The 23,036-nt window shown below is 31.7% G+C and overlaps 4 protein-coding genes across 8 annotated transcripts; 1 reads left to right on the forward strand and 3 right to left on the reverse strand.

The window, feature by feature from the left end:
- Positions 1-1,184: 1,184 nt before the first annotated feature.
- On the reverse strand, positions 1,185-10,698 carry Med14 (mediator complex subunit 14). 4 transcript variants are annotated; one of them, XM_083053453.1, is made up of 25 exons: positions 10,369-10,698; positions 9,982-10,177; positions 9,758-9,890; positions 9,498-9,671; positions 9,297-9,422; positions 8,952-9,131; positions 8,673-8,866; positions 8,394-8,511; positions 8,168-8,309; positions 7,856-8,060; positions 7,615-7,774; positions 7,275-7,482; positions 6,044-6,222; positions 5,600-5,846; positions 4,972-5,115; positions 4,751-4,891; positions 4,489-4,658; positions 4,231-4,425; positions 3,897-4,157; positions 3,533-3,779; positions 2,855-3,225; positions 2,463-2,621; positions 2,125-2,394; positions 1,794-2,048; positions 1,185-1,479 (listed from the first exon to the last, which is right to left on the reverse strand). In XM_083053453.1, the coding sequence occupies exons 2-25, from the start codon at positions 10,128-10,130 to the stop codon at positions 1,315-1,317; spliced, it is 4,593 nt and encodes a 1,530-aa protein (XP_082909579.1). In that variant the 5' UTR covers positions 10,131-10,177; positions 10,369-10,698; the 3' UTR covers positions 1,185-1,314. The 4 variants fall into 4 exon arrangements, with proteins under 4 accessions (XP_082909579.1, XP_082909578.1, XP_082909577.1 ...); XM_083053452.1 differs by having other exon boundaries at positions 6,044-6,255; XM_083053451.1 differs by having other exon boundaries at positions 4,231-4,658.
- Positions 10,699-11,213: 515 nt separating this feature from the next.
- On the reverse strand, positions 11,214-14,156 carry Waw (Translation factor waclaw). Its single transcript, XM_083052984.1, has 7 exons — positions 13,894-14,156; positions 12,988-13,800; positions 12,611-12,847; positions 12,179-12,444; positions 11,780-11,994; positions 11,472-11,684; positions 11,214-11,387 (listed from the first exon to the last, which is right to left on the reverse strand). The coding sequence occupies exons 1-7, from the start codon at positions 13,971-13,973 to the stop codon at positions 11,262-11,264; spliced, it is 1,950 nt and encodes a 649-aa protein (XP_082909110.1). The 5' UTR covers positions 13,974-14,156; the 3' UTR covers positions 11,214-11,261.
- Positions 14,157-14,338: 182 nt separating this feature from the next.
- LOC145944354 (uncharacterized) lies at positions 14,339-16,851 on the forward strand. Its single transcript, XM_083052629.1, has 5 exons — positions 14,339-14,969; positions 15,061-15,445; positions 15,528-15,809; positions 15,933-16,116; positions 16,711-16,851. Exons 1-4 carry the CDS (start codon positions 14,504-14,506, stop codon positions 16,108-16,110), a joined length of 1,311 nt encoding a protein of 436 aa, XP_082908755.1. The 5' UTR covers positions 14,339-14,503; the 3' UTR covers positions 16,111-16,116; positions 16,711-16,851.
- Positions 15,886-20,141, reverse strand: LOC145944353 (putative cytochrome P450 6a13). Of its 2 annotated transcripts, none has more exons than XM_083052627.1 (6): positions 19,982-20,141; positions 18,342-18,716; positions 17,597-18,122; positions 17,191-17,412; positions 16,760-17,011; positions 15,886-16,642 (listed from the first exon to the last, which is right to left on the reverse strand). In XM_083052627.1, the coding sequence occupies exons 2-6, from the start codon at positions 18,672-18,674 to the stop codon at positions 16,470-16,472; spliced, it is 1,506 nt and encodes a 501-aa protein (XP_082908753.1). In that variant the 5' UTR covers positions 18,675-18,716; positions 19,982-20,141; the 3' UTR covers positions 15,886-16,469. The 2 variants fall into 2 exon arrangements, with proteins under 2 accessions (XP_082908753.1, XP_082908754.1); XM_083052628.1 differs by lacking the exon at positions 19,982-20,141 and adding an exon at positions 19,461-19,946.
- Between the last annotated feature and the right edge of the window lie 2,895 nt (positions 20,142-23,036).

Below are 23,036 nucleotides of genomic sequence, written 5' to 3' on the forward strand. Positions count from 1 at the left end.
CACAGACATGGCCAAGAATGCATGATATTGCTTAGCTTAAGTTCAAAGTTTAAGATTTTTAAGTAGGTATATTCATTTCTGTTTCGATGCAATTCAGGATTATCACGAAATAGTTGTATCAAGATGTATTCAAATTTTATATACAGAGACTGATACCTGACCTAAAAGTGTATATATATATTTGAGATGCGATTATCGATATACAGTTGTATTCCAATATATTATTATTAACTGTATGAGTACTGTACAATTGCATATATTAAGAATATAGTACGATTGATTTTTGTTAAGAGTATTACATGTTTTTTGTAAAAAAAAGAGCTGTACACGCAGAACCAAAATAAAAATTTTATATTATTCATAAATCCCAGATAAAATATGTAATGTGCAAATTATTTTATTTGATTGATTCATTCCAGCAACGATTGTGGAGATAATTTAATGTCAAGAATAGATTCTTTGCTAAATCATGCCTATGTAAAACAGATAGACGAATAAGTATAAGGTTACATATTTAAGAAATTATTTCATATCTTTTGTATAAACATTTAAGATTTCTACGCATTTATTCGTAAAATAATATTAAACATTCATTAAAAAAAAAAAAATAGAATGTTCACACACATGTACACAATGTTATACTTGAAGAGGCATATAGTACGCTTTATCTTAGAGATATACATCTAATAAATATATTTATGAACATTTTTACATTTGCATTTTCGCAAATAATTTTCATTTGCAACAATGTAAATTTCACTATTTCGCATTCATATTAATATAGCAGACTGTTTATATGTTACAAGAAGATACTTATCTCAATAAAGATTTGTACTCTCTACTTGTGTATGGATAATTTTCAACGAAGAATATCAGTTGATGTAAATAAAAAGAAATTTTCATTGGCAAATAGTAATTCTCCATTAAAATCTCCTTAGTTATCATATAATACAATTTATACATTTTTAGCGTTTTATATTTGTCAGAATAGTGTATGTAGTTGACTATTAGCTGCGATGGTAAGATACGCAATATGTATCTGTAATAGCGATCTCAGAGATGTCAGAATATCAATTACAGAATGGTTTAATGATAGTTTTCTTGTTTTTTTCGTTAACTTATTTATCCATATCTTTCTCGAATTGATTGTGGCAAACATTTAGCTATCTCTCTCTCCTAAAGTCTTCCCCATAAAATGTAAATCTGCTCATGATGGAATAAACGCGCGCGTCCTCTGAAAGAATGTTTACATTCTTAATTCATCCACGTCGGATGATTCGGCAGACAAAGGGGATTAGGAGAGTAAAGCAAATCCTATTGAGGTGGTCCACCCATCATGCCCATTGGTGGCATATTCTGGATTCCGTATGGTCCCTGTGGCGGTCCTTGGCCACCAGTCATGGGCGAATGCATTTGCATCGCTGCGTTCTGAATCTGCTGTGTGGGAGGTACCTGATTTCCCGCGGGAGACGCGACAACCTGTTACAGATATCGTAAAGTAAGCTTTGTGGCTTTCCATTAAAATTCGCGTAAAAATATTTCGTGCTTTGTTACATTTATTTTCAGTATCTTATAGTTTTTAATAAATAAAATACAAAAAGCAATATGAAATATATAACTACTGCTCCAACATTGCAACCATAGATTATGACAGTATGGTAGTAATTTGTCTCTATATAATATGTATAGCGTACATAAGAAAAAGATTTATATAATTTCTAATGATTTAATACAGTTGCAGCGAGGAATCAAGAAATCTTAAGATCTTGCTTCTACTTAACAAAGTATTATACCTGTGATATAACCGGCGGTTCCGATGGTAACGTGAAATTAGCTAAAAGATCCCTTACAGCGGGGAACAGCGAACATTCCGACTGATTCGCACCGTACTCGGCGAATCTCTTCAGCTGCATGGATGCTGCCGTAATCGCCGGACTAAGATCTCTTCTTTCCGCCAGTTGCGTTAAATTCGTGGTGACGTCATACACAAATGGTAGTACAAAGGACGTTTCTCCTGGATACGACATACCTATTCTCGTAAGTTGCAACTGCGAAATATGCAAAATCGTGTAATGATCGATCGAATCTAAAGAAATTTTAAATGTCTCAACAAATTATACTCACAAAGAATAAAATTTTGCTCCTGCAAACATGCACTCCCTCTGATCCAGGAGGCACAATCTGTCCAGTAGAAGGTGGAATACGCAAGCACAATTGCACGGACCACTTCAATTGCTGTTGCTGTACAAGACCGGGAACCAGCTCTAACTTCATTATTTGCACAAAGTCTTTCAACACCTTGAAACGTATATTAAGCATCCTTCCGAAGCCAGATAGCGTGTTGTGTTTATAAGGCGGGGCGGCGACTCGTGTATCAAAGAATTTTTCTATAATCTATAAGAGGAGTTATTTCAATGAATAATGTCGTGCAAATACGCAGTATATGTGCTTTGATTACTTACTTGTAACTCTTCCAGACTCCACTGATCTTTGTACTCTGGAAGTGGTTGCACTTTGATATGAAGAGATTGGAAATATTGCGGATTTAATCCAACTCTACATTGTAAGCTTTCGACTTTAAAATGTACTACGCCAGGTTCGGTGCTATTGATACCAGTTACCTGTAATTTATACATATATATAACATATGTATATATACATATATATATATATATATATATATATATATATATATATATATATATCATAGAGTACTAGTAAATATTTACATACTTATTTCATGTATACATACGAAATAAATATATTAAATATATATACATGGGCACATAAAATTCATCAAATAAGACTCGTGGTTAAAATTTTTAATTGTATTACTATATAAGTTCTCTCTTACGCAATCGTCTGTCTGGATAAAGCGTTGCAGTTGTCTTCTCATGTAGACGCAACCTAGAAATCTCTCGAGGGGCGACATATCCGGACCTGGTAAGCCGGACGGATGAGGCGAGGAGCAACAGAGCGATTCTAGCGCTTCGTGTGTGAGAAGCGTCGGTACGGCACCAGCCCAAGACCTCGGCGGTAATACTCTGGACATGTGACTACCGGTCTTGTGATCGGAGGCTTGCGGGCTATGCAGCGCCACGTGACCCGGACTCTGTCCAGGTCTCGCTGGGGATGGTCTCGGTACGCTCGGAGATCCAGGCCAATTGGAAGCAGCCGGTGAAGCCATACTTTGAGAAGACGGGAAAGGACTACCGTCCATATGACCTGAATGGCGTTTCATTATTATTAAAATTCTTTTGTAAAGATTAACTCGCATTAAAAGCATTGGCAAGTATCGTTATCATTGTTAGGCTTAATGCTTCGTTCTTGTAAAATAACGATTATAATTTCTGAAAGCGAAAATGTCATTATTTTTTGCTTATATTTGCTTCTTTTTAAAAGTAATGCAATGAAAATGTAAGCGCTTTCGCGCAGTTAAGGTAAATAAAAAAAGAAATTGAGAACAAAGTATGATAAAAACTTTAAAAACACGAAGATAATATTAAGAATTAAAAAAGATATCGAAACATACCTGTTTGCATGAATGAGCCAGCGGGAGAATGTCCTACTTGAACATTACTACAAGGTCCAGGCGACGACGTTGGCATGAGACCAGCCGGACTAGGAACGTGCATCGGATTTAGAGGACTGTTCGCAACGAGTCCCGACCCGGGAGACGGGTGCGGTAACATGTTAGGTGTATTCGGTGGTAACGATGGCGGAGACGCTAAATTAAACGACGTTGCGGGACTGCTTCCGAAACTTTGATGTTGACTGGCCTAAAAAAAAATATATATACATATAAATATATTAAAATTAAATGTATAATAAAATTATATATATATATATATATATATATATAATTTATATATATTTATCTTAGTCAGACAATCTACCTGCGATATATTTGTGGTGTGAGGACTGGCTGGTGTGTGAGGATTACTGCCGGATGGTGGTGTGAGCGGCGGATGAAATCTTAAACCCTCACGCTGTTGCGCGGGCGATTGCGGTCCGCTTCTGTGATGTCCTAAGAAACCTCCTACGTTACCTCCACCACCATCGCTATCCATAGTGACCGGGGACGGTGGATTATCGTCCTCCGATTGAGATCTTCTTCTATATACCGCGTTCTCGTCGACATATTTCGACAGAAATGCCTACAGCAAAACACGAATACGCTTAACTATGTCATTTTGTTTTATTAAAAGGGGAAACATATCATTTCTTTACCTTTAACCCCTGCGTAGGCGTGAACTCGTCGACGACGTTACTTTTGTCGAAATGACTATAAGCACCATCACGTAAACTCACCAAACCTCCGCCGCGCAAACGTAATTCCAAGCAATACATGCCTTGATATGCTATCTTTACTAAAGTGACACATTGTGGCATTATAGTAAACGTTTGTACTGGCACTCGTGGTCTCTGTAGAGAGGAATTTATCCGTAAGTCTGAACCGAAAAGAGACAGGTATGCGCGTGCACTTACCGCATGCACGCATAACTGAGGTATTGTCGGTAATTTACTGATCGACATAAGCGGCTGAAGCGTTTCGTTAAGTATATGAATAATTTGTGCCAAATTCTTGTGCCTATTCAAATGGGCTTCTAGCTGTTCCTTCATTATAGAATGCGCATTAGTCACTGTATTGGTTGGACCTAATAATACAAATAAAATTTTTATTATTACATTTCTAATGATAAAAATGTGATGCGTGTCTCTAAACTAAAATCAATGTAAAAGAACTTACTTCTACCAAATACCAGTTTAAAGTTTGCTTTCTCATTCCATTGTACAGTTACAATTGCAGCATGATTTGGACCATATGCAAGAACTAGCTTGCTATAACTATAAGACTTAATGCTAACCATGTTGCGTAAATTGTACTTCTCTAGAGTAAAAAGCAACATTAAATTATAAAGACGTAATTAATATGTAACAATGCGTATGATTAGAATATATATAACATACCCATTTTGAAATATTCAGCTAAATCATGAACAAGTGAATACAAATGCACTATTTGTGCCCAGTCATTTAATAAGGCATCTACAGTGCGAGAAACAGTATCGGCTGTTCCCATTTCATATTGAAAATAGACTGGTCTTCGCACACCTATAAGATTCGAAAAATATATTTGTGCTCTATAATTATACTTTTATTACAACAAAAAGAATTACAATGTATTATTTATAAATTACAATGTGTTATATTATGAATTCATCTACAATAAGAGATCAATTATCAGGAAATTTAATTCAGAAGTCAAAGTAGGAATTAATTATATGTATACAAACTATAAACTTGTATATATTAAAATTAAAAATATAAAAGGATAAATTCCTCGAAGGAAAAAAAATTCATAACAATTAACGAGAAAAAAAGTATTTTTAAAAAAATATAAAAATGTATAATTGTTTAATGACTGAAAATACAAAGTGAAAGAAATACCAACAAACTTATATGTATCACATACATACACACCCTCTCTATTGTTCTCAATTTATATAATATCCAGAAACTCGAATATGTAAAACTATGAAAGATGTCTATCTAAATATTAATAATGGACAGACACTTGATTAAAAAAAATTAATACCTTGTTCCTTGGGGTGACTGCTAGAGAGGGGACTACCGAAAAATACAAATTCCACCATCCAAGTTTTAGCCATGCCTTTGCCTTGAACTCTAATCGAGACGCTCAACAGTCTTTTGAGAAGAGCATGCCAGGCACTACTTGTAGCGATAGTTGGCGATGGCGCAGGTAATTGAACAAGTTTGAGTACCAATGCCGTGGCATTTGCTTCAACCTGTAGCCCTTGATGGGCTATCTCTCGTCTAGTAAGCTGCAAATATTTATAATTAATATTAATTATAATTAATTATAATTAAATTAATATTAAATGAAGATTATTTTTATAGTATCACGGAAAGATCAGTTATCGTTAGACAAGACGTTCCTTACAAAAAGGAAATATTGAATTCCTTTCTTTAATGAGAGACAAGATATGATATAAAGATCGACGAGAAATTTAGATCTTACTTCTTGAGCTAGAGTTACGAATGGTATCCGCTCGTCGCACAGAGCGACAACATGCGCTAATTCCGGAATGAAGTAAGCCGGATGTTTTGCTCTTCTATTCTGTGATGTTCCCACTGCGTCTGTCCTTCCTCCAACCCCAGTGCTTCTACGTTTGTTGCTCGTCGTCGTCTCCACCACTTCTGTAATGCACCCCCCATCTTGATCATTATTCCCTAAAAAATCCACCCGTTAATCCCCCTAAAAGTAGCCGAAGTAGTATACCACACTGAATGTTGCTAGATGTTAATTATTATCTGTATACAATACACCATACTACGACATATTAATGACCGAGCAATCGAATGTTAGTAAAGATTAGTGAGAAAGTTCTTATAACATTTTCGAGACAAAATAAATTATATATACTTAATACAAGAGAATATACAATTAAACGTACATATTATTATATTAATTATATTGATTTGACAGTCAATTATAAAAACGGGTTTTATACATTTACATCAGGCCTGTTTAAGCTTTGACTCGCGAATGAAATGTGTTTTCTTCTTTTTCAGTTTTGTCGAATCAGAGAAAAAATAAAAAACTAGTTAAGGTATAAGCACGTGTGCCTAGAATTGGTATCGTTAAGAATGATTACAGCAACATGATTATTTGCAGATGGAGATAATGAGCTTATTGTTAGTGAATAAACTTGAATAGACCTGACTTGTAGTATATATATAATATATATATATATATATATATATATATATATATATATATATATATACTTATATATCACATAATACCAGTAGATAGGATAGATTAAAAGTTGCTGGAAATTGTTAATAAAGAGAGAAAGAAAAATGTTCTTACAAAAACATAATAAATTGTATACACACTATAACTCAAACTATATAACTACTAATATATAGTTTTTGTTTTTACCTGCAAATACTTGCACATCTATATATGTTAACAGTATATGATAGCAAATAAACTAAACCCACATAAAAATACACATGCATATCCATATACTTTTTATTTATCTATATAATGATTTAATAACGAAAAAACAATATTATTATATCATTATTCAATATTATAATATTGTCAATAATTAGACAGAAAGAGAAATCAATTTATTTAAATATACAAATTTTGAAAATAAAAGGTAAAAGTTGAAAAAGAATTTAATTATATATATATATATATATATATATATGTATAAAATGCATGTGAATATACTCACCACTGTCGACACTTGTAAATGGGCCGTGTGTAATGACAAAAGTGTCAAACTCAATAAGACTCTGAACTTTTAGATACATTTTTGGTATTTCCGTTTCTATGCTATCATCGTGCGGATCATCTTCGATGGAACTATGCTTCACTACAGCGAGATAGAAGGAACATTCTATTTCACACGGCGAGTTTTCTTTTTCTTTGAATGCAACAATCTAGAACAAGTAATATTGCAGAATATACATATATGTACAACTTTGTAACATTAATGTAGTATATATTTTTCAATGTGTTAACATATTTTTTAAATATAATTATTATAATCTTGAAAATCTGAATTTACATACCAGTAGAACTGTAGGATGCTTATGCAGTTGCACAAACATGCGATGTCTACTAATCTTAGACATAGGATGATCTGGATGATGTAATACAGGCAAACGTTCATGAGAGGTAGCGGCTAAATGCTGCAATGTCTTTTCGCAACGTCTTTGTGTTATCCAAAATCTGACATAAAATAATTTATTAATAATCAATAAATTTTATTTTAGAAAAATGCAAAAGAGAGCTTATAAAGAATATTTGTACCTCAATTCAGATATAAGTGTCGGAAGACGCGAATGATCCCCATTCAGAGCTGTTGTTAACTCCGGTACAAGAGGCGCATCGTATTGAGGGACATGACACTGTAACATACCAGTATGAGTGTCTACTGTAACTAATAGAAGCTCAGCACGTAAGCACGGTTGTAATATAGGTACTGATAATATAGCTGGAGATCCTGCTAAGGTACCTACAAATGTGTACATTATATAAATATTATTTTATTTTTTATTTATATTTTGAACATAATGTGAAAAACGTGTAAAAGGAATGTACAGCAAAAAACCCTCAACTTACATTCAACGTCCTTTAGCATCGTTTGTAACTCTTGTTTCAATTCGGATAGACGACTTCGCGTCCGAATATAAATTGTGTGCACGAGTAAACATTCCATTGATAACTGATCCGATCTAATTGCTCTATGTGCTATTTCACTTTCCTGTGTAATATTACCGTAATGTATCTTATTATAAATCTTATTATAAACATTGAATACTTGAAAAATATAAATCTATTACTTTACCTTATTACCCAACGATGGAATGTGTACAACTGCAAGAGGTCTTGCAGGATCATGTTGATCTACTTGAATGGTTAATTTATATCCAAGTTCTGATCGTGGATCCTTACTCGTTAATTCCCTAAAAAGATTTCATATGTGAGTATAAAAGTCTTATGTGTATCTGCATGTACAATTCTCTTTTTATTGCATTATTTTTTTCTTAACACATGTGTTAAATAATATATTATATATTAATAATTAATATATAATTAATATATTAGTTATTACAATTATTATTACCTCCAATAAGATACAGAGAGACATTTGCCAGGTACATATTCATCCACATGAATATGATCATCTAATCTATCTTGAATGAGTCTTAATGTTTGAGAAAACAAAACTTCTAATTGCAATGATTGGCAAAAATAATGCAAGATATAATACACTTCTGACAATGGATTGGTACTTTCAGCTAATCGTGATTGAATAACCTGTTTGTAGAAAGAAATTTCATCTATTAAATGCATCTAAAAATATATATATTATATGAACTTTATTATAATTTATAATATATACCTGATGTACATATCGAGTTTGCAAGGAATGCACTAATGCCTTTCCATCTCCAGTTTCCCTATCCGAAACCAAAATCTCTAATTCTAATAATCTCCATGGGACTGTTGGCCCATCGCTCATAACTGTAAGAGATACTGAAAATTCTTGCTCTACAAGAAACGTCACTCTGCCTGCTTCAATCTATATATTAACAATAAATCGAATTAAATATATGTATATAGATTATGTAAAACAAAAAATCATATATGTAATATATATATTTTTTTAAGTAATGTATATTATATATCATAATGCAATTTTTAACATAATTTACTTATATCTTTATTATTATTTGTACACATTTACCTTTAAGTTACGCATTTGTGGCAATAAATTTCCAGTGACTAATCTATGTTGAATGACTTGATTCAACCTTTGCAATGTGCTTCTTTTTTCTGCAGTTGTAATAGGATCTGGAGGCACTATTCTTTCCTGTTTAAACATTAGAAACATGATGTTTTCATTAATTTCTTGTATAATTAATATTTTTCTATGCAGTATACTTACTCTAATGCAAGCTGGCAATCTACCATAGGTGCCAGTCGTAAGTACTTCTACAGCTGCAGGGATATGAAAATTTGGGAGTCTAGCATGCACCAAAGTTTCACGAGCCATTCTTGCTAACATATCCGCAGTATCAACAAAGAGCAATGATTGTTTATCCAAAAATGCCATAATATGCTATAACAAAAAAGCACACACATAAGTCATCAAATGATATATTTTAATTGTGTAATTAATAAAATGTATGAAAATGTATATCTTACTGTAGATTTATCCACTTTAGATGCACTATTTGCCCATTTCACCAATGCCAATAAACGAACATACAATTGTCTCGTTCGAGCAGAAAAATTGTAAATTTCAATTTTGCGTTCCATATCTGTTTTACGAGGTAATCTAGATACACAAAAAACATACAAGATCTAAAATAAACTGTATCATAAAATGTTAAAATATGCCTATTAACATCTTGACATCTTATACTTACAGTTCCGCAAGAACAGTGAGTTCATGATATGTTCGTTGTATTATAAAATCTATGAGCATGCCTAAGGAGATAGATCCTCCGCGATTCCCCTCTTGCGGTATATTATTTGTAACTGGAGTTTGATGACCTTCTAAAGGAACTGGCGCCATTTTGTTGTTTTTGATAAAAAATTTTAATCAAATATATATGTGTATCCCTATAAATAAAAAATCATGTTATCTCTTCTTTACATATGTATCACAAACTATATTAATATGTCTTTTTAATAAATGCGTTATAGTATGGAATAATGTAATATCGCTTTTATTTGAAGCTATAAGTAAATTGTAAACTATATTTATAAATTGTAAACTATAAGTAAATTGTAATTTAAATTATTATACTAACCAATTAGTTTAATTATGATCAGCAGATCTCTCTTCTAGATAACTTATATTCTTATTCTTTTAACGACGCTAATCACGTTGACAATTATGTTGTTTTGTCAATTTTACAGAATGGGCAAAAGCGGTTTATTTTCCGCCGTGATTTTATAACTCGAGCACATGATTATAACATATCTGATAATAATATTTTGTAGCATATTTATTCATAATAATGAAATTGAATTAAACGCGTTCATAAATGACATGACACATCATCGTGAACGTTTACTTTAGCAATAAATGGTATAAGAAAATAAATTGGTAGACACATTTACAATCGCGTAACGTTCCATTCGCTACGAAATGGAAAGAGTGAAATAAGCATGAAATAAGAAAACTCATCTAGCGTGGATTCTCCGCCTTTAAATGGACAAAAATCCAAGAAAGCTGATTGGCTACGCCATGTTGCGATTACACTTTCTCTACCCATGATTCGCCATCATGGATTATTTTAATTTATAGCTTGGAAGCGCAAAATTTGAATCGGATATTTTAATTTGTATTACTTTTTGCCAATATATGTATATATATAATATATTCTTCTGCTAAGCTTGACGATTTTTCAAGAGTATTGAATGATTTTTTTTAAACAGCGCTTCCAACTCAATTAAGTAATTCCAAAAATAAAATAATATATTTATATGCATTTGTGTATATGATTACTTTTGTGCATCAATATATATATATATTATTCTTCACAATTAAGATTTATTAAATATTATATTATAAGAAAAGTATAAGGAAATAAATGGCGCGCGTTAGAGATGCGTTTTGTAATATTCTAGAGCATTAATAAAAAATAATAAATAGTAAATGCAAAATCTCTTACGATATTTATTTACATCACGTAAAAAATCACTTTTTCAGTACGCTTATATATGTATCCCGTGGTAAAGAAATTTTTCCAATCATTCGCATTTTCTTCTTTCCTTCCGATTGTTGTGCCAACAATTTTTTTCTTCTAGTAACATCACCTCCGTACTAGAAAAAAATAGATACAAAATTAATATTACTTTTAAAAGTTTTACTGATTATTGATATATAACGATATACATATTTACTTACTAATTTTGCTGTTACGTCCTTTTTATATGGTTTTAAAGTTTCTCTCGCAATCACTTTATTTTTTATCGCTGCTTGAATTGCTATTTCAAAAAGCTGTCGAGGAATGGTTTCGACGAGCTTAGCACATAATTTCTTGCCTGTCTGCAATGCTTTCTCTTTATGTACAATTGTACTTAATTCTTCCACTATTTTTCCATTCAAGAGAATATCTAACTAAAATTTGTAAAAAGGCATAATTTATTAATTTTTATATTTAAGAGAAAATACACGTGCAAGCAAGACTAAAGTACACAATAATATTTAATCACCTTCACAATATCTGACACTTGATAATCATAATCCTCGTAATCAAAACTAGCATAACCAGAACTTATTCTCTTTAAAGAATCATGAAAGTCAAGGATTACTTCGCTCAGTGGCATTATATATTGCAGCATGAGCCTGTCATTGCCAATAGTCTTGTTTAATTTTTCTACGCCTCGCTTTTCTCGGCAAAGTGACGTAATATCACTCATATATTTAACTGTACATGTTACAAAGCTGATTACTCTATAGATAATAAAAATTGAATAATAAAAATAGAAATTAAAAATGTCAGCTTGAAATCTTTGATCAAATGTAAAATTAAATTTATAGGTTCCTTTTTTTTTTGCAATCTTTGAATTCTGCTTTGAGTAGAAATAAACTTTAGTGCATTAAATACATACCTGGTGTTATAACAGTTGCTATAATCACAGGTTCGTAAAATTCGCTAACAATCTGCATGTCTGGGAAATGCGCTGGATTATTAAAAATTACAATATCATTTTGATATTTTGTTATATTTTTACTGCCAAAAATCTTTGCCTTGTATGTGACTGAGGGTGCTGTTACTATCGGCTGCGCCTCATATTCCTGTTCAAGACGTTGAATAAAGACTTCCATATGTAATAAACCTAGGAAGCCAATTCGCCATCCCCTTCCAAGTGCAACGCTGCAACATGTAATATTTTTGTATTATTGATAAAGTTATTATTAATCCAATTGAACATTACATAGCTAATCAACCAATTCATAATTATTTAAAATAAACTTTATATCATTAATAATATAAAAAAAGCAATCTTAATACGTGTTATTAAGAATGATAAAACTTATACCTTGATTCTAAAGTGACAGTCACAGCACTATCATTTAATGTAAGCTTAGCAATAGCTGCTTGTAAAGAGGTAAATTGTGACTGATCCATTGGATATACTCCTGCAAATACCATTGGCTTCGGTGGCTTAAATCCTTCTAAAGAATCGACAGGCTGATGCCGTAGATACAAAGTGTCACCAATGTAAGCCTCTTTAGATTTCATATTGCATGAAATTGCACCTACTTGCCCAGCAAATCTAGATAGATTAAATTATATACAAATTATAGATATAAAATATTGTGTATTGTACTATGTAATTTTAATTAATAATTGTATATTGCATACATAAAAGATATAATTGCAATGTTAAAAAAAATATAAGTTCTACTCACTCACATTGTCTTCACATTCTCTGCATGAGGTCTAAGAAAAAAAATACTTCGAACTTCGAACGATTTTTGCATATGTGAGGAGCTGATGTGTTTGCCAACTGACAGTGCTCCATCTTTCACATAAATTAAAGAAATAGCACCTTTATGCTTATCATACCAACTGTCAAATATTAATGCTCTAAAGGACTTGTCTCTAAATACTACGGGTGGTGGAATTCTTTCAACTATAGCATCTAGAACTTTATCAATTCCAGTACCTAACTTGGCAGATATTTTGATAACATCGATATGTTCTGCATCGAATAATGTCTGCAATTGATCTTTCACTTTTTCGGGATTGGCATTTTTCAGATCCACTTTATTGATTACTGGTATAATTACGAGATTTTTCTCTCGCGCCAAGTAATAATTAGCGACTGTTTGCGCTTGGACACCATCATTTGCATCGACTAACAGTATGACCCCTTGACAAGGAGCCAGCGAGCGATGGACTTCTGCCGAAAAGTCCACATGGCCTGGTGTATCGATGAGATTTAAAAGATAATTCTTCCCTCGATATGAATAAAACAATGAAGCTGTCTGTGCTTTCACAGTAATTCCACGTTCTTTCTCCACTTGCAAACTATCCAAAACTTGCTTTCCAGAGTTTGCCTTTATGGCCCCAGTTAATTCCAGCAGCCTATCTGCGAGTGTACTTTTACCATGATCAACATGCGCAACGATACTGAAGTTACGGATAGTTTCAACCGGCACATCATACTCCACGTCAGTCGTCTCTCGAACGGAGAAACACTTGCTTGTCGAATATATCCACCTTCTAAAACAAAATATAAAAATAATCAAAAACACATCGATACCTTTCTTTTTTCTTACAATGAAAAAAAAAAATCTTTATATAAAATAAAATAACCTTTGATGCTTGAAAATTTTTGTATTGCAAATAGTACGAATAATCTTGGTGTAAAATAAACTTGACATAACTTTACGCATTTTTACATGTATTATGTAGAGCAATAAAATAAATACGTAATAATTTTTATCAGACAATATTTTGAACAATCTGCTGCATTTTTCGGATACGATAATTATCTTGCCCTCTATTTAAATTTTAAATCATGACAGACAAGAAAAAAAAATACATGTGATTCTATAAACAGCTGTGCTGTAAATGAGAGATTTTCCACCATGGACATATAAAAATACATAGATGAAGTACTCGCTGCTTTCTTTCGGCTAGATTCCTCTTGACCAATCAAAGGGAGCAAAGATTTCTTTGTCCTGATTGGTCGATTGAACGTACTTTATATTACAGGTAAGATTTTCGAACGCACCTTAGAAAGAAAAAATAGCGCGCTTTAAATATAATGGCGTAGTGTTTCCCCCTTTCCTTTTTTGATTTGTTCACGAAACAATTATTTACATCGACAATCTACGTTAAAATTGTCTAAAAAGTGAGATATTTGCGCGTTCTCGTCGCAAAGCGTTATCCTTCCTTATTTTTCGACATTTATTTGTAGAAAATGAATACATCCGACATGGAAATTTGCGGTTTTCTTTATGTGAAGACGATGGGAAATAGATATATCGCACAGAAAGTGAGAAAGAAAGCTTTGGGAATGTCGAAAGTTTGGAAACGATTATGGTGCTCCGTAAAGAAATTAGAATCCGGCCTCGGCTTGCAAGTACAGTTTGACACTAGGTTCAGCGACTTTGCAAAACAAAGTGAAAAGAGCAATTTTATTGTAATACCATCGAATGCGATTATACATCGTATTCATTCTAAAACGAAACAATACGCGTTCGCTGTATCATTAGCGAAGGACAAAAAGCCCTTAATGTCGCTGTCTGCTAATTCGGAAACTGAGACACAGCATTGGATGGCAAATATTAGACACCTGTTGAAGCCTAAAAGACATCGCTGCATAGAGAAGTCGTATAATGTGTCCATGGTTGATAATGCGCACTCCAAGGCATCAGGTTTAACTGGTAAGTACAATTTTTAATTTATATAGAATTACTCTTTCTCAATTATAAAGTTCTATATTGATTTAATTTTTTATTCAATTTTATTCAAAAGGTTTACACGGAGATTTGATTGCCAACGATACAGGAATTCTTATCAAAGATGTTCATACTGGTGAAATAATCGAGTCTTTTGAATGGAAAGAATTTAGTCAATTTCACTTAATGACAGCAGGCCGTCCAGAAGATGTAAAACGTATTTGTGTAATACATACCACTAAAGAGTTCCGTTGTGGCACTGGAGAACTCTATATATTTTGTCTTGATGCTGTTAAATTATTACAAGATTTAGTGACACAGGGTCGTGGTCCAAAACAAAAATCTTTGAATTTTAATAAAGAGAATCTTGAAACAGTGACGCAGCATTATAAAATTAACAATTCTCTTTTACACTTACAAAAGAATACACCACTTTGTGTCCTCAACACAGAAGCTAATTGGTATGTATTAATGTATATAGACAAATAATAGTATTATTTGTAATAGTAAACAATTATTTCGGAAATAATGTGAAAAATACAGTTTAAGGTCATTAACTTGCACAAATATTAGAGAGAACATGTATGAATTAGAACCCAATCTAATGTACAACGAAGAAGTTGATTCCTATAATCCTAGGATATCAAATACTTCTATTGCTTCTGGAATTTATGAAGAAATTATAGATAATAAATATTCTGCAAAACAAAGAACATCTATTTTAAATATGTATGAAGAAACAGATAAAAGTTCATACAATCTGCAAATGGAACCTCCAGCATTACCACCGCGACAGGGACAACAATCATATGTAGAGGAAGACAGGTATGACTGTAAATTTTAGTTTGTTTCAAATTTTTTTGGTGCATCTTGAGAGAAAGGCGATATAGATAAAATAAGATTAATTTTAAAACATTTAATTAAGATCAAAATGTTTTTTTACAACAGGATCAATATTGGACAATGGTCTCATGCAAAAATTTCCAATGTTGAAGAACGTATTCAGAAAATTAGTTTTACAGACAATAATTATGTTCCTATGTCACCTCAATTAAGAAGCCTTACTATATTTGAATCTGGTGACACGGAACATTCAAAAGAAAATGACTATGTTATTATGCGATAGCATTATGTTAGTAATAGATATATATTATCATTTTGTAAAGATAAAAGTATGAAAATATGTAAATGTATATAAAAATATATAAATTTTTTAACAATTTATATACAACATTTATCTGGTTACATAATATTCATCATTTGAATTTGTCAATCTAAAACATTTATACAAGTGATTATTTTATTTACATTTTTCAAACTTAAACTTTATAAATTTTATACTTTTTGTAATGTACACATTAATCGAAGTCAGCTCGAGTTAAACAATTTATATAATATATGTATGTCACGCATACGTATATATAACGTAAATTAAAAATAATTACTTTACATTTTTTACTCTTGAGTGAAGCGACAAAACTTAAATTAAGCCCGATTAATTTTAATTATTCTCAAATGTATTCCATCTTTTGGAGCTAATAGAAACGCTTTAGGATCAATTATGTAGGGTATTTGCGTTTTATCACAAGTTTCGACTTTATAATTTCGTAGCATTTTTATAAGACCAATCTTTGTCTGATAAATAGCAAAGCGGGAACCTGAAAATAAAAAATAATAAATTATTACAAGAAAAGTTTCCCAAATTAAAATATTTTTTTGTTTAAAGGCAAAACGAACAGAAGTTGGAGGAAATAAATCTATGCATTTCACTTTACCAATGCAATTTCTTGGTCCATCACCAAAAGGTAGATAATGCATCGCATGCCTGGTTTGCACCGCTTCGTCAGCAAACCTTTCTGGATCAAAAATATCTGGCTTCGGATAAATATCCGGATCCCGATGAATCGCGAAAACCGGAATCCATACCTTCTGGTCTTTTGATATATTAACTGTGGTACCATCGAAAGTGTAACTTGATGTCGACTGTCTCAAAAGAAATGTCGCTGGCGGATATTTTCGTAAAGTCTCTGCATATTAAGAACAATATAAGAAATAATTATTTGAAGAGTTATTTGTGAAATATAAAGTTATGTAAATGAATGTATTAAAAGTTAGTTGACTAGCAATAAACTATTGATATTCTAATGGCGAAAAACAACAGCACACCTTTCTCTATTTTATCAACTTTTTTCTTTGAAAGACGTACCTTTAAAAACTTTGTCCAAGTAATTCATCTTCTTTACGTTCTCGTAAATTAAGTTGCTACCGTTCTTGGTGTACTCTTCATCAATTTCCTCACGTAATTTGTCTTGTATATCTTGATGTATTGCCAATTCATAGAGTGCATGGCTCATGGTTGTCGATGAAGTTTCAAAGCCGGCAAGGAAAAATACGAATGCTTGAGAAGCTATCAAGCTTTCGGTCAATTCTGAAATGTGATATTTTCTTTTTATGATTTAATTCTATTTCTCGAATATTAAAAATTATATTAATAATCTGACGATTATTATATAGTAAACTAATATATTTTGTATATGCACAATATTATGAACATTTCCGTCTAAAAAACATTTGTATGATAGGAAATATTTATAAAGACAGTTATCACTTACTGATATCACCCACTTTCTCTGGATGTTTTTTTAATTCTCGAAGTAGATCAATAAAATCGTGCCTAATGACATTATTCGTTTCTCTATAGTTCATGGTATCTACAACAACACGTGTGAAAAATATGGTGACTTCTGATTGTGGTAGGATATAGCTCATCATCTCGTAGAGCCACGGCATGGATTGTCTTATTCTCATTCGTAGAATATTTTTCCAAGTTGGTGTGAAAGCTAATCTTCCCATCCTGCGAAATTCGCTGTCTTCGTCCGACAAAGCGTTCATTTCGATGCCGAAAACGCAATTACCGATTACATCGGTCGTATACTTGGCCGTCAATTCGCGACATTCTATCGGCTCGTCCTTGTTTATTATTTTATCTATGTATTGTTGAAGATGGTCGGCACATTCAGATATTAAAGAGAACATCTCCTTTAATTTACCGGATGTAAAAACGGGCGACAATCTTGTTCTCAAAGGTCGCCATCTTTCAGGCTCCAAAGCGAAAAGATGTTGCGACAATGGGTCAGCCTGCAATATAATAAAAAAAACAATTATAATTGAGTTAATTTTCGAAATTTAAAAAAATATTTACTAGATTACATGAAATTGACTGAAGAAATTCAATTTATAATTAATGTCACGATTTTAAATAATTCCGATTATTGGAAAAAATGTATCAAATAAGTTATCAGAACGCATTTATATAATTTGAATATTATAATATTAGTTTAAAATATTTTTACATACTCTTTCACTAACAGGAAACCCTCTGTCGGCAAATTTGGAAAAATCTTTGATAAGAATATCCTTAATTAAATCTGGATCTTTCATAATAAGAATGGGTGTTTTTCTAGTGAATATTCCAATCATAGATTCATCTTTGTACTCGTTATATATTTCCATCAAATAGTCACCAGCGGATCTTTTATTAAGCATGACATCTTTAAAATTACCGAAAACCGGTATCGGTTGTGGACCACGAATACCACGTAATTTCCAAAAGTCGTAGGTCGATGTCAAGTAATAATAAACAGCAAGACATATGGCAGCAATGCCGCACAATATTTCAAAGGGTTCCATTATCTTGCAGCTTTTGATCGCAATTATCTCGAGCGACGTTTGCTAAAAAAAGAAAAAGCATGTTTTAAGAAATTAAAAATTTAATAAAGAAAGTTTAATAAACCAAATACATATTTAAGGAAATATAAATTTACGATAACTGAATTTAAACGGATTTTATCGATATCATATTGATCGAAAGATCTCTTACATAGATATATATGTATATATATATAATATATGCATACATCTCGAAATACTGATCGAAATATTTACTATAGAAAATGCGCGCATATGTGTGAAACGGAACGCACCTACAGTTTATTCGTATTGCGCAAATTATGACGTCATGCAAATTATCTTTCTTTTAAATCTTATCAAAATGTAATTTAGCGACGAGTGACAAAATAAAATTTTATTTTATGATTTTTATGATTGTACATAATCTTACGATCTGTCTCGTGTCAATTGATTACTTGTTTTTATAGACCTGATTATAATTTAAATAAAGAAAAAAATTCATATGCATTTGACTCAAATTTACCAATTAAATGAAATCAATTTTTAGCTAATAATTGAAGCTAATTAGTCATAAATCTTTCAAAACATTAAAATCAAACGAACAAGAAATTATTCCTTCACCTTAATACAGTATATTACGAATAAGATGTAAGAAAGCTCTCGAACTGTGTGTTTATTAGTAATGACGTGGAGATAAAGTAGACGATAAAGTATACGGTAGAAGCTGACAGATAGTTTGCAGAGAGAAGTTTACAAAGATTATTAACATATACATATAACACTCACTGTATAGTTTGGAATTAAAAAATGTGCTTCAAGATTATGCTTCAAGAATGAAAACTTGTCACGTACTAATATACTCTCTTATAAATTTCAAATTAATGCGACGCGATAAAATGTGAAGTGCACCAGCAACACCTTGGAACCACAAATGTCTCAAGCTGATGACGTTGTTGTTTATCACACGTTTATGTATGTATGTACACCAGCGAATGGAAAAGTTGCATCACTCTTTTCGATAAAATTCATCTCGATAAATCACATTTTTTTCGTCCGCAAGTGAATGATTTCCACAAATGATCGCATCTGACCGTGAAATACCAGCAATTGAGAACATTCTCCTTCCTTTAGAGACGGAGTACAAGTACATTTCGAATTGATTTCTTTCAAAAAGAATACGAAGAAGTAATTATCTTTCAAAATGTTATGATTATTCGTACGATATATTTGAATATGTTTTGTTACGAGTTTCGACGTAAGCCTTTACGACGGACAGCACCCGAATAAGCGACTAATATGTGACGTACTTGAATGTGATGTTAACGTAATTGATAATTGCAGCAGCTCACACATCCGCAGCTATCTCAGCCGGCTACCAACGATATGACTGGAAATAATACGTCGTGATGCAAGTTGGATCAAATTATAAAGCATATGCGCTACCACTAGGAGATGTCATCCGAGCAATATGTGAGTCACGATGAATTGCACAAAATATATCTTCAAGATTCATCTCCAGTATAAAATATCGAATACATGACTTTGCAAATAACAATACCGAAAAGAATTAATTGATTAGATAACCTGTTTTTAATCATACTGTACATACGTTACATGTATAATATACTATATACTGATTCGTACAAAAACGCTCCAACGCAATTAGTAAAATCAACTTATAAGATAATTATAATTTTTCGGTAATTATAATTTATAATAACTATTTGTAACAACTATTTGACTGTAAGACATAAAATATAAAATACATTATATTATATATATTATATAGATATATTGAACTAATAATTAATTTTTTACATTTTTTAAACTAAATTATGGATATCGTTTTGTATAGATAAACTCTAAGAAAATAACTTTAAATATAAACTTTAATAAAAATAATTTTATTTTCAAAATTTAATGTGTGAAGAGTGTATATGATATTCATATGGATTACATTATATCTAGTATTTGAATTTGTTAATCTAGAGCATATTTTCTGTTGATTATTTTGTTTACATTTCGAATTTTATGGATGTATATTAGAATTACAACTTATATGTATTATTTTTATTATTTTAAGGAATAATGGCTTTTCTTGAAGTGACATAATCGAAACAATATATAGATAAAACTGTTTTTTGACAAATATTTATTTTGTATTTTGGCAAAATATCAAAATAAGTCCTAGTATGCTTTAAAGATCGTCTAATGTTTATCGATAAGAATTTACTAAACAAAGAACTAAATTACTAAACAAAGAATAATTTTGTTAAATTATGCAATTTACTTTTTATAATTACTAGAACACTACAAAGCGCGCGCTTCGCGCGCGCCATTTATTTCCTTCAACTATACAATATAAGCTGCGGTCGAGAATGTGCTACTAATATGGAACAAAGATAGAATGATGTTTCGAATTATTCGTAGCGCATTCTCGATCCACAGCTTGTACGTTAATTACATATTATACAACAATTATAATATTTATCTTTTCATCTTTTGGTACCATGCAGACACCAGCGTACAAATTTTTAAATACGATAAACATAAAATAAGGATGCGTCGCAGGGTCCGCGTCAAAAAAGTATCAATTTCTAATATTTTAAGACGAGCCAAAAATTCATCGATTATACATTTTAATAGTACATTGATTACAGAATCTTTTGGTACCAAGCAGACAACAGCGTACAAACTTTTTCATTTGCTATACATAAATTAAGAATGCGTCGCATAGATTCAGCGGCAAAAAAGTATCGATTTCTAATATTTAAAGACGAGCCAAAAATTCATCGATTATACATTTTAATAGTACATTGATTACAGAATCTTTTGGTACCAAGCAGACACCAGCGTACAAATTTTTTAATACGATAAACATAAAATAAGGATGCGTCGCACAGGGTCCGCGTCAAAAAAGTATCGATTTCTAATATTTTAAGACGAGCCAAAAATTCATCGATTATACATTTTATTAGTACATTCATTACAGAATTATTTGGTACCAACCAGACACCAGCGTACAAATTCTTTAATTTGATAAACATAAAATAAGGATGCGTCGCACAGGGTCCGCGTCAAAAAAGTATCAATTTCTAATATTTTAAGACGAGCCAAAAATTCATCGATTATACATTTTATTAGTACATTGATTACAGAATCTTTTGGTACCATGCAGACACCAGCGTACAAATTTTTTAATACGATAAACATAAAATAAGGATGCGTCGCACAGTGTCCGCGTCAAAAAAGTATCAATTTCTAATATTTTAAGACGAGCCAAAAATTCATCGATTATACATTTTATTAGTACATTGATTACAGAATCTTTTGGTACCATGCAGACACCAGCGTACAAATTTTTTAATACGATAAACATAAAATAAGGATGCGTCGCACAGTGTCCGCGTCAAAAAAGTATCAATTTCTAATATTTTAAGACGAGCCAAAAATTCATCGATTATACATTTTAATAGTACATTGATTACAGAATCTTTTGGTACCAAGCAGACAACAGCGTACAAATTTTTTAACTTGATATACATAAAATAAGCTTGCGTCGCATGGGGTCCGCGGTAAAAGAGTATCGATTTCTAATATTTAAAAACGAGCCAAAAATTCATCGATTATACACTTTAATAGTACATTCATTACAGAATTATTTGGTACCAACCAGACATCAGCGTACAAATTTTTTAATTTGATTAACATAAAATAAGGATGCGTCGCACAGGGTCCGCGTCAAAAAAGTATCGATTTCTAATATTTTAAGACGAGCCAAAAATTCATCGATTATACATTTTAATAGTACATTGATTACAGAATCTTTTAGTACCAAGCAGACAACAGCGTACAAACTTTTTCATTTGCTATACATAAATTAAGGATGCGTCGCATAGGGTCAGCGGTAAAAAAGTATCAATTTCTAATATTTTAAGACGAGCCAAAAATTCATCGATTATACATTTTAATAGTACATTGATTACAGAATCTTTTGGTACCAAGCAGACACCAGCGTACAAATTTTTAAATACGATAAACATAAAATAAGGATGCGTCGCACAGGGTCCGCGTCAAAAAAGTATCGATTTCTAATATTTTAAGACGAGCCAAAAATTCATCGATTATACATTTTAATAGTACATTGATTACAGAATCTTTTGGTACCAAGCAGACAACAGCGTACAAACTTTTTCATTTGTTATATATAAATTAAGGATGCGTCGCATAGATTCAGCGGCAAAAAAGTATCGATTTCTAATATTTAAAGACGAGCCAAAAATTCATCGATTATACATTTTAATAGTACATTGATTACAGAATCTTTTGGTACCAAGCAGACACCAGCGTACAAATTTTTTA

Source organism: Prenolepis imparis, unplaced genomic scaffold (genome assembly GCF_030444845.1).
Source record: "Prenolepis imparis isolate NDT839.2.m4 unplaced genomic scaffold, iyPreImpa1.0 SCAF_13, whole genome shotgun sequence".
NCBI classification, from domain to species: Eukaryota; Metazoa; Arthropoda; class Insecta; order Hymenoptera; family Formicidae; genus Prenolepis; species Prenolepis imparis.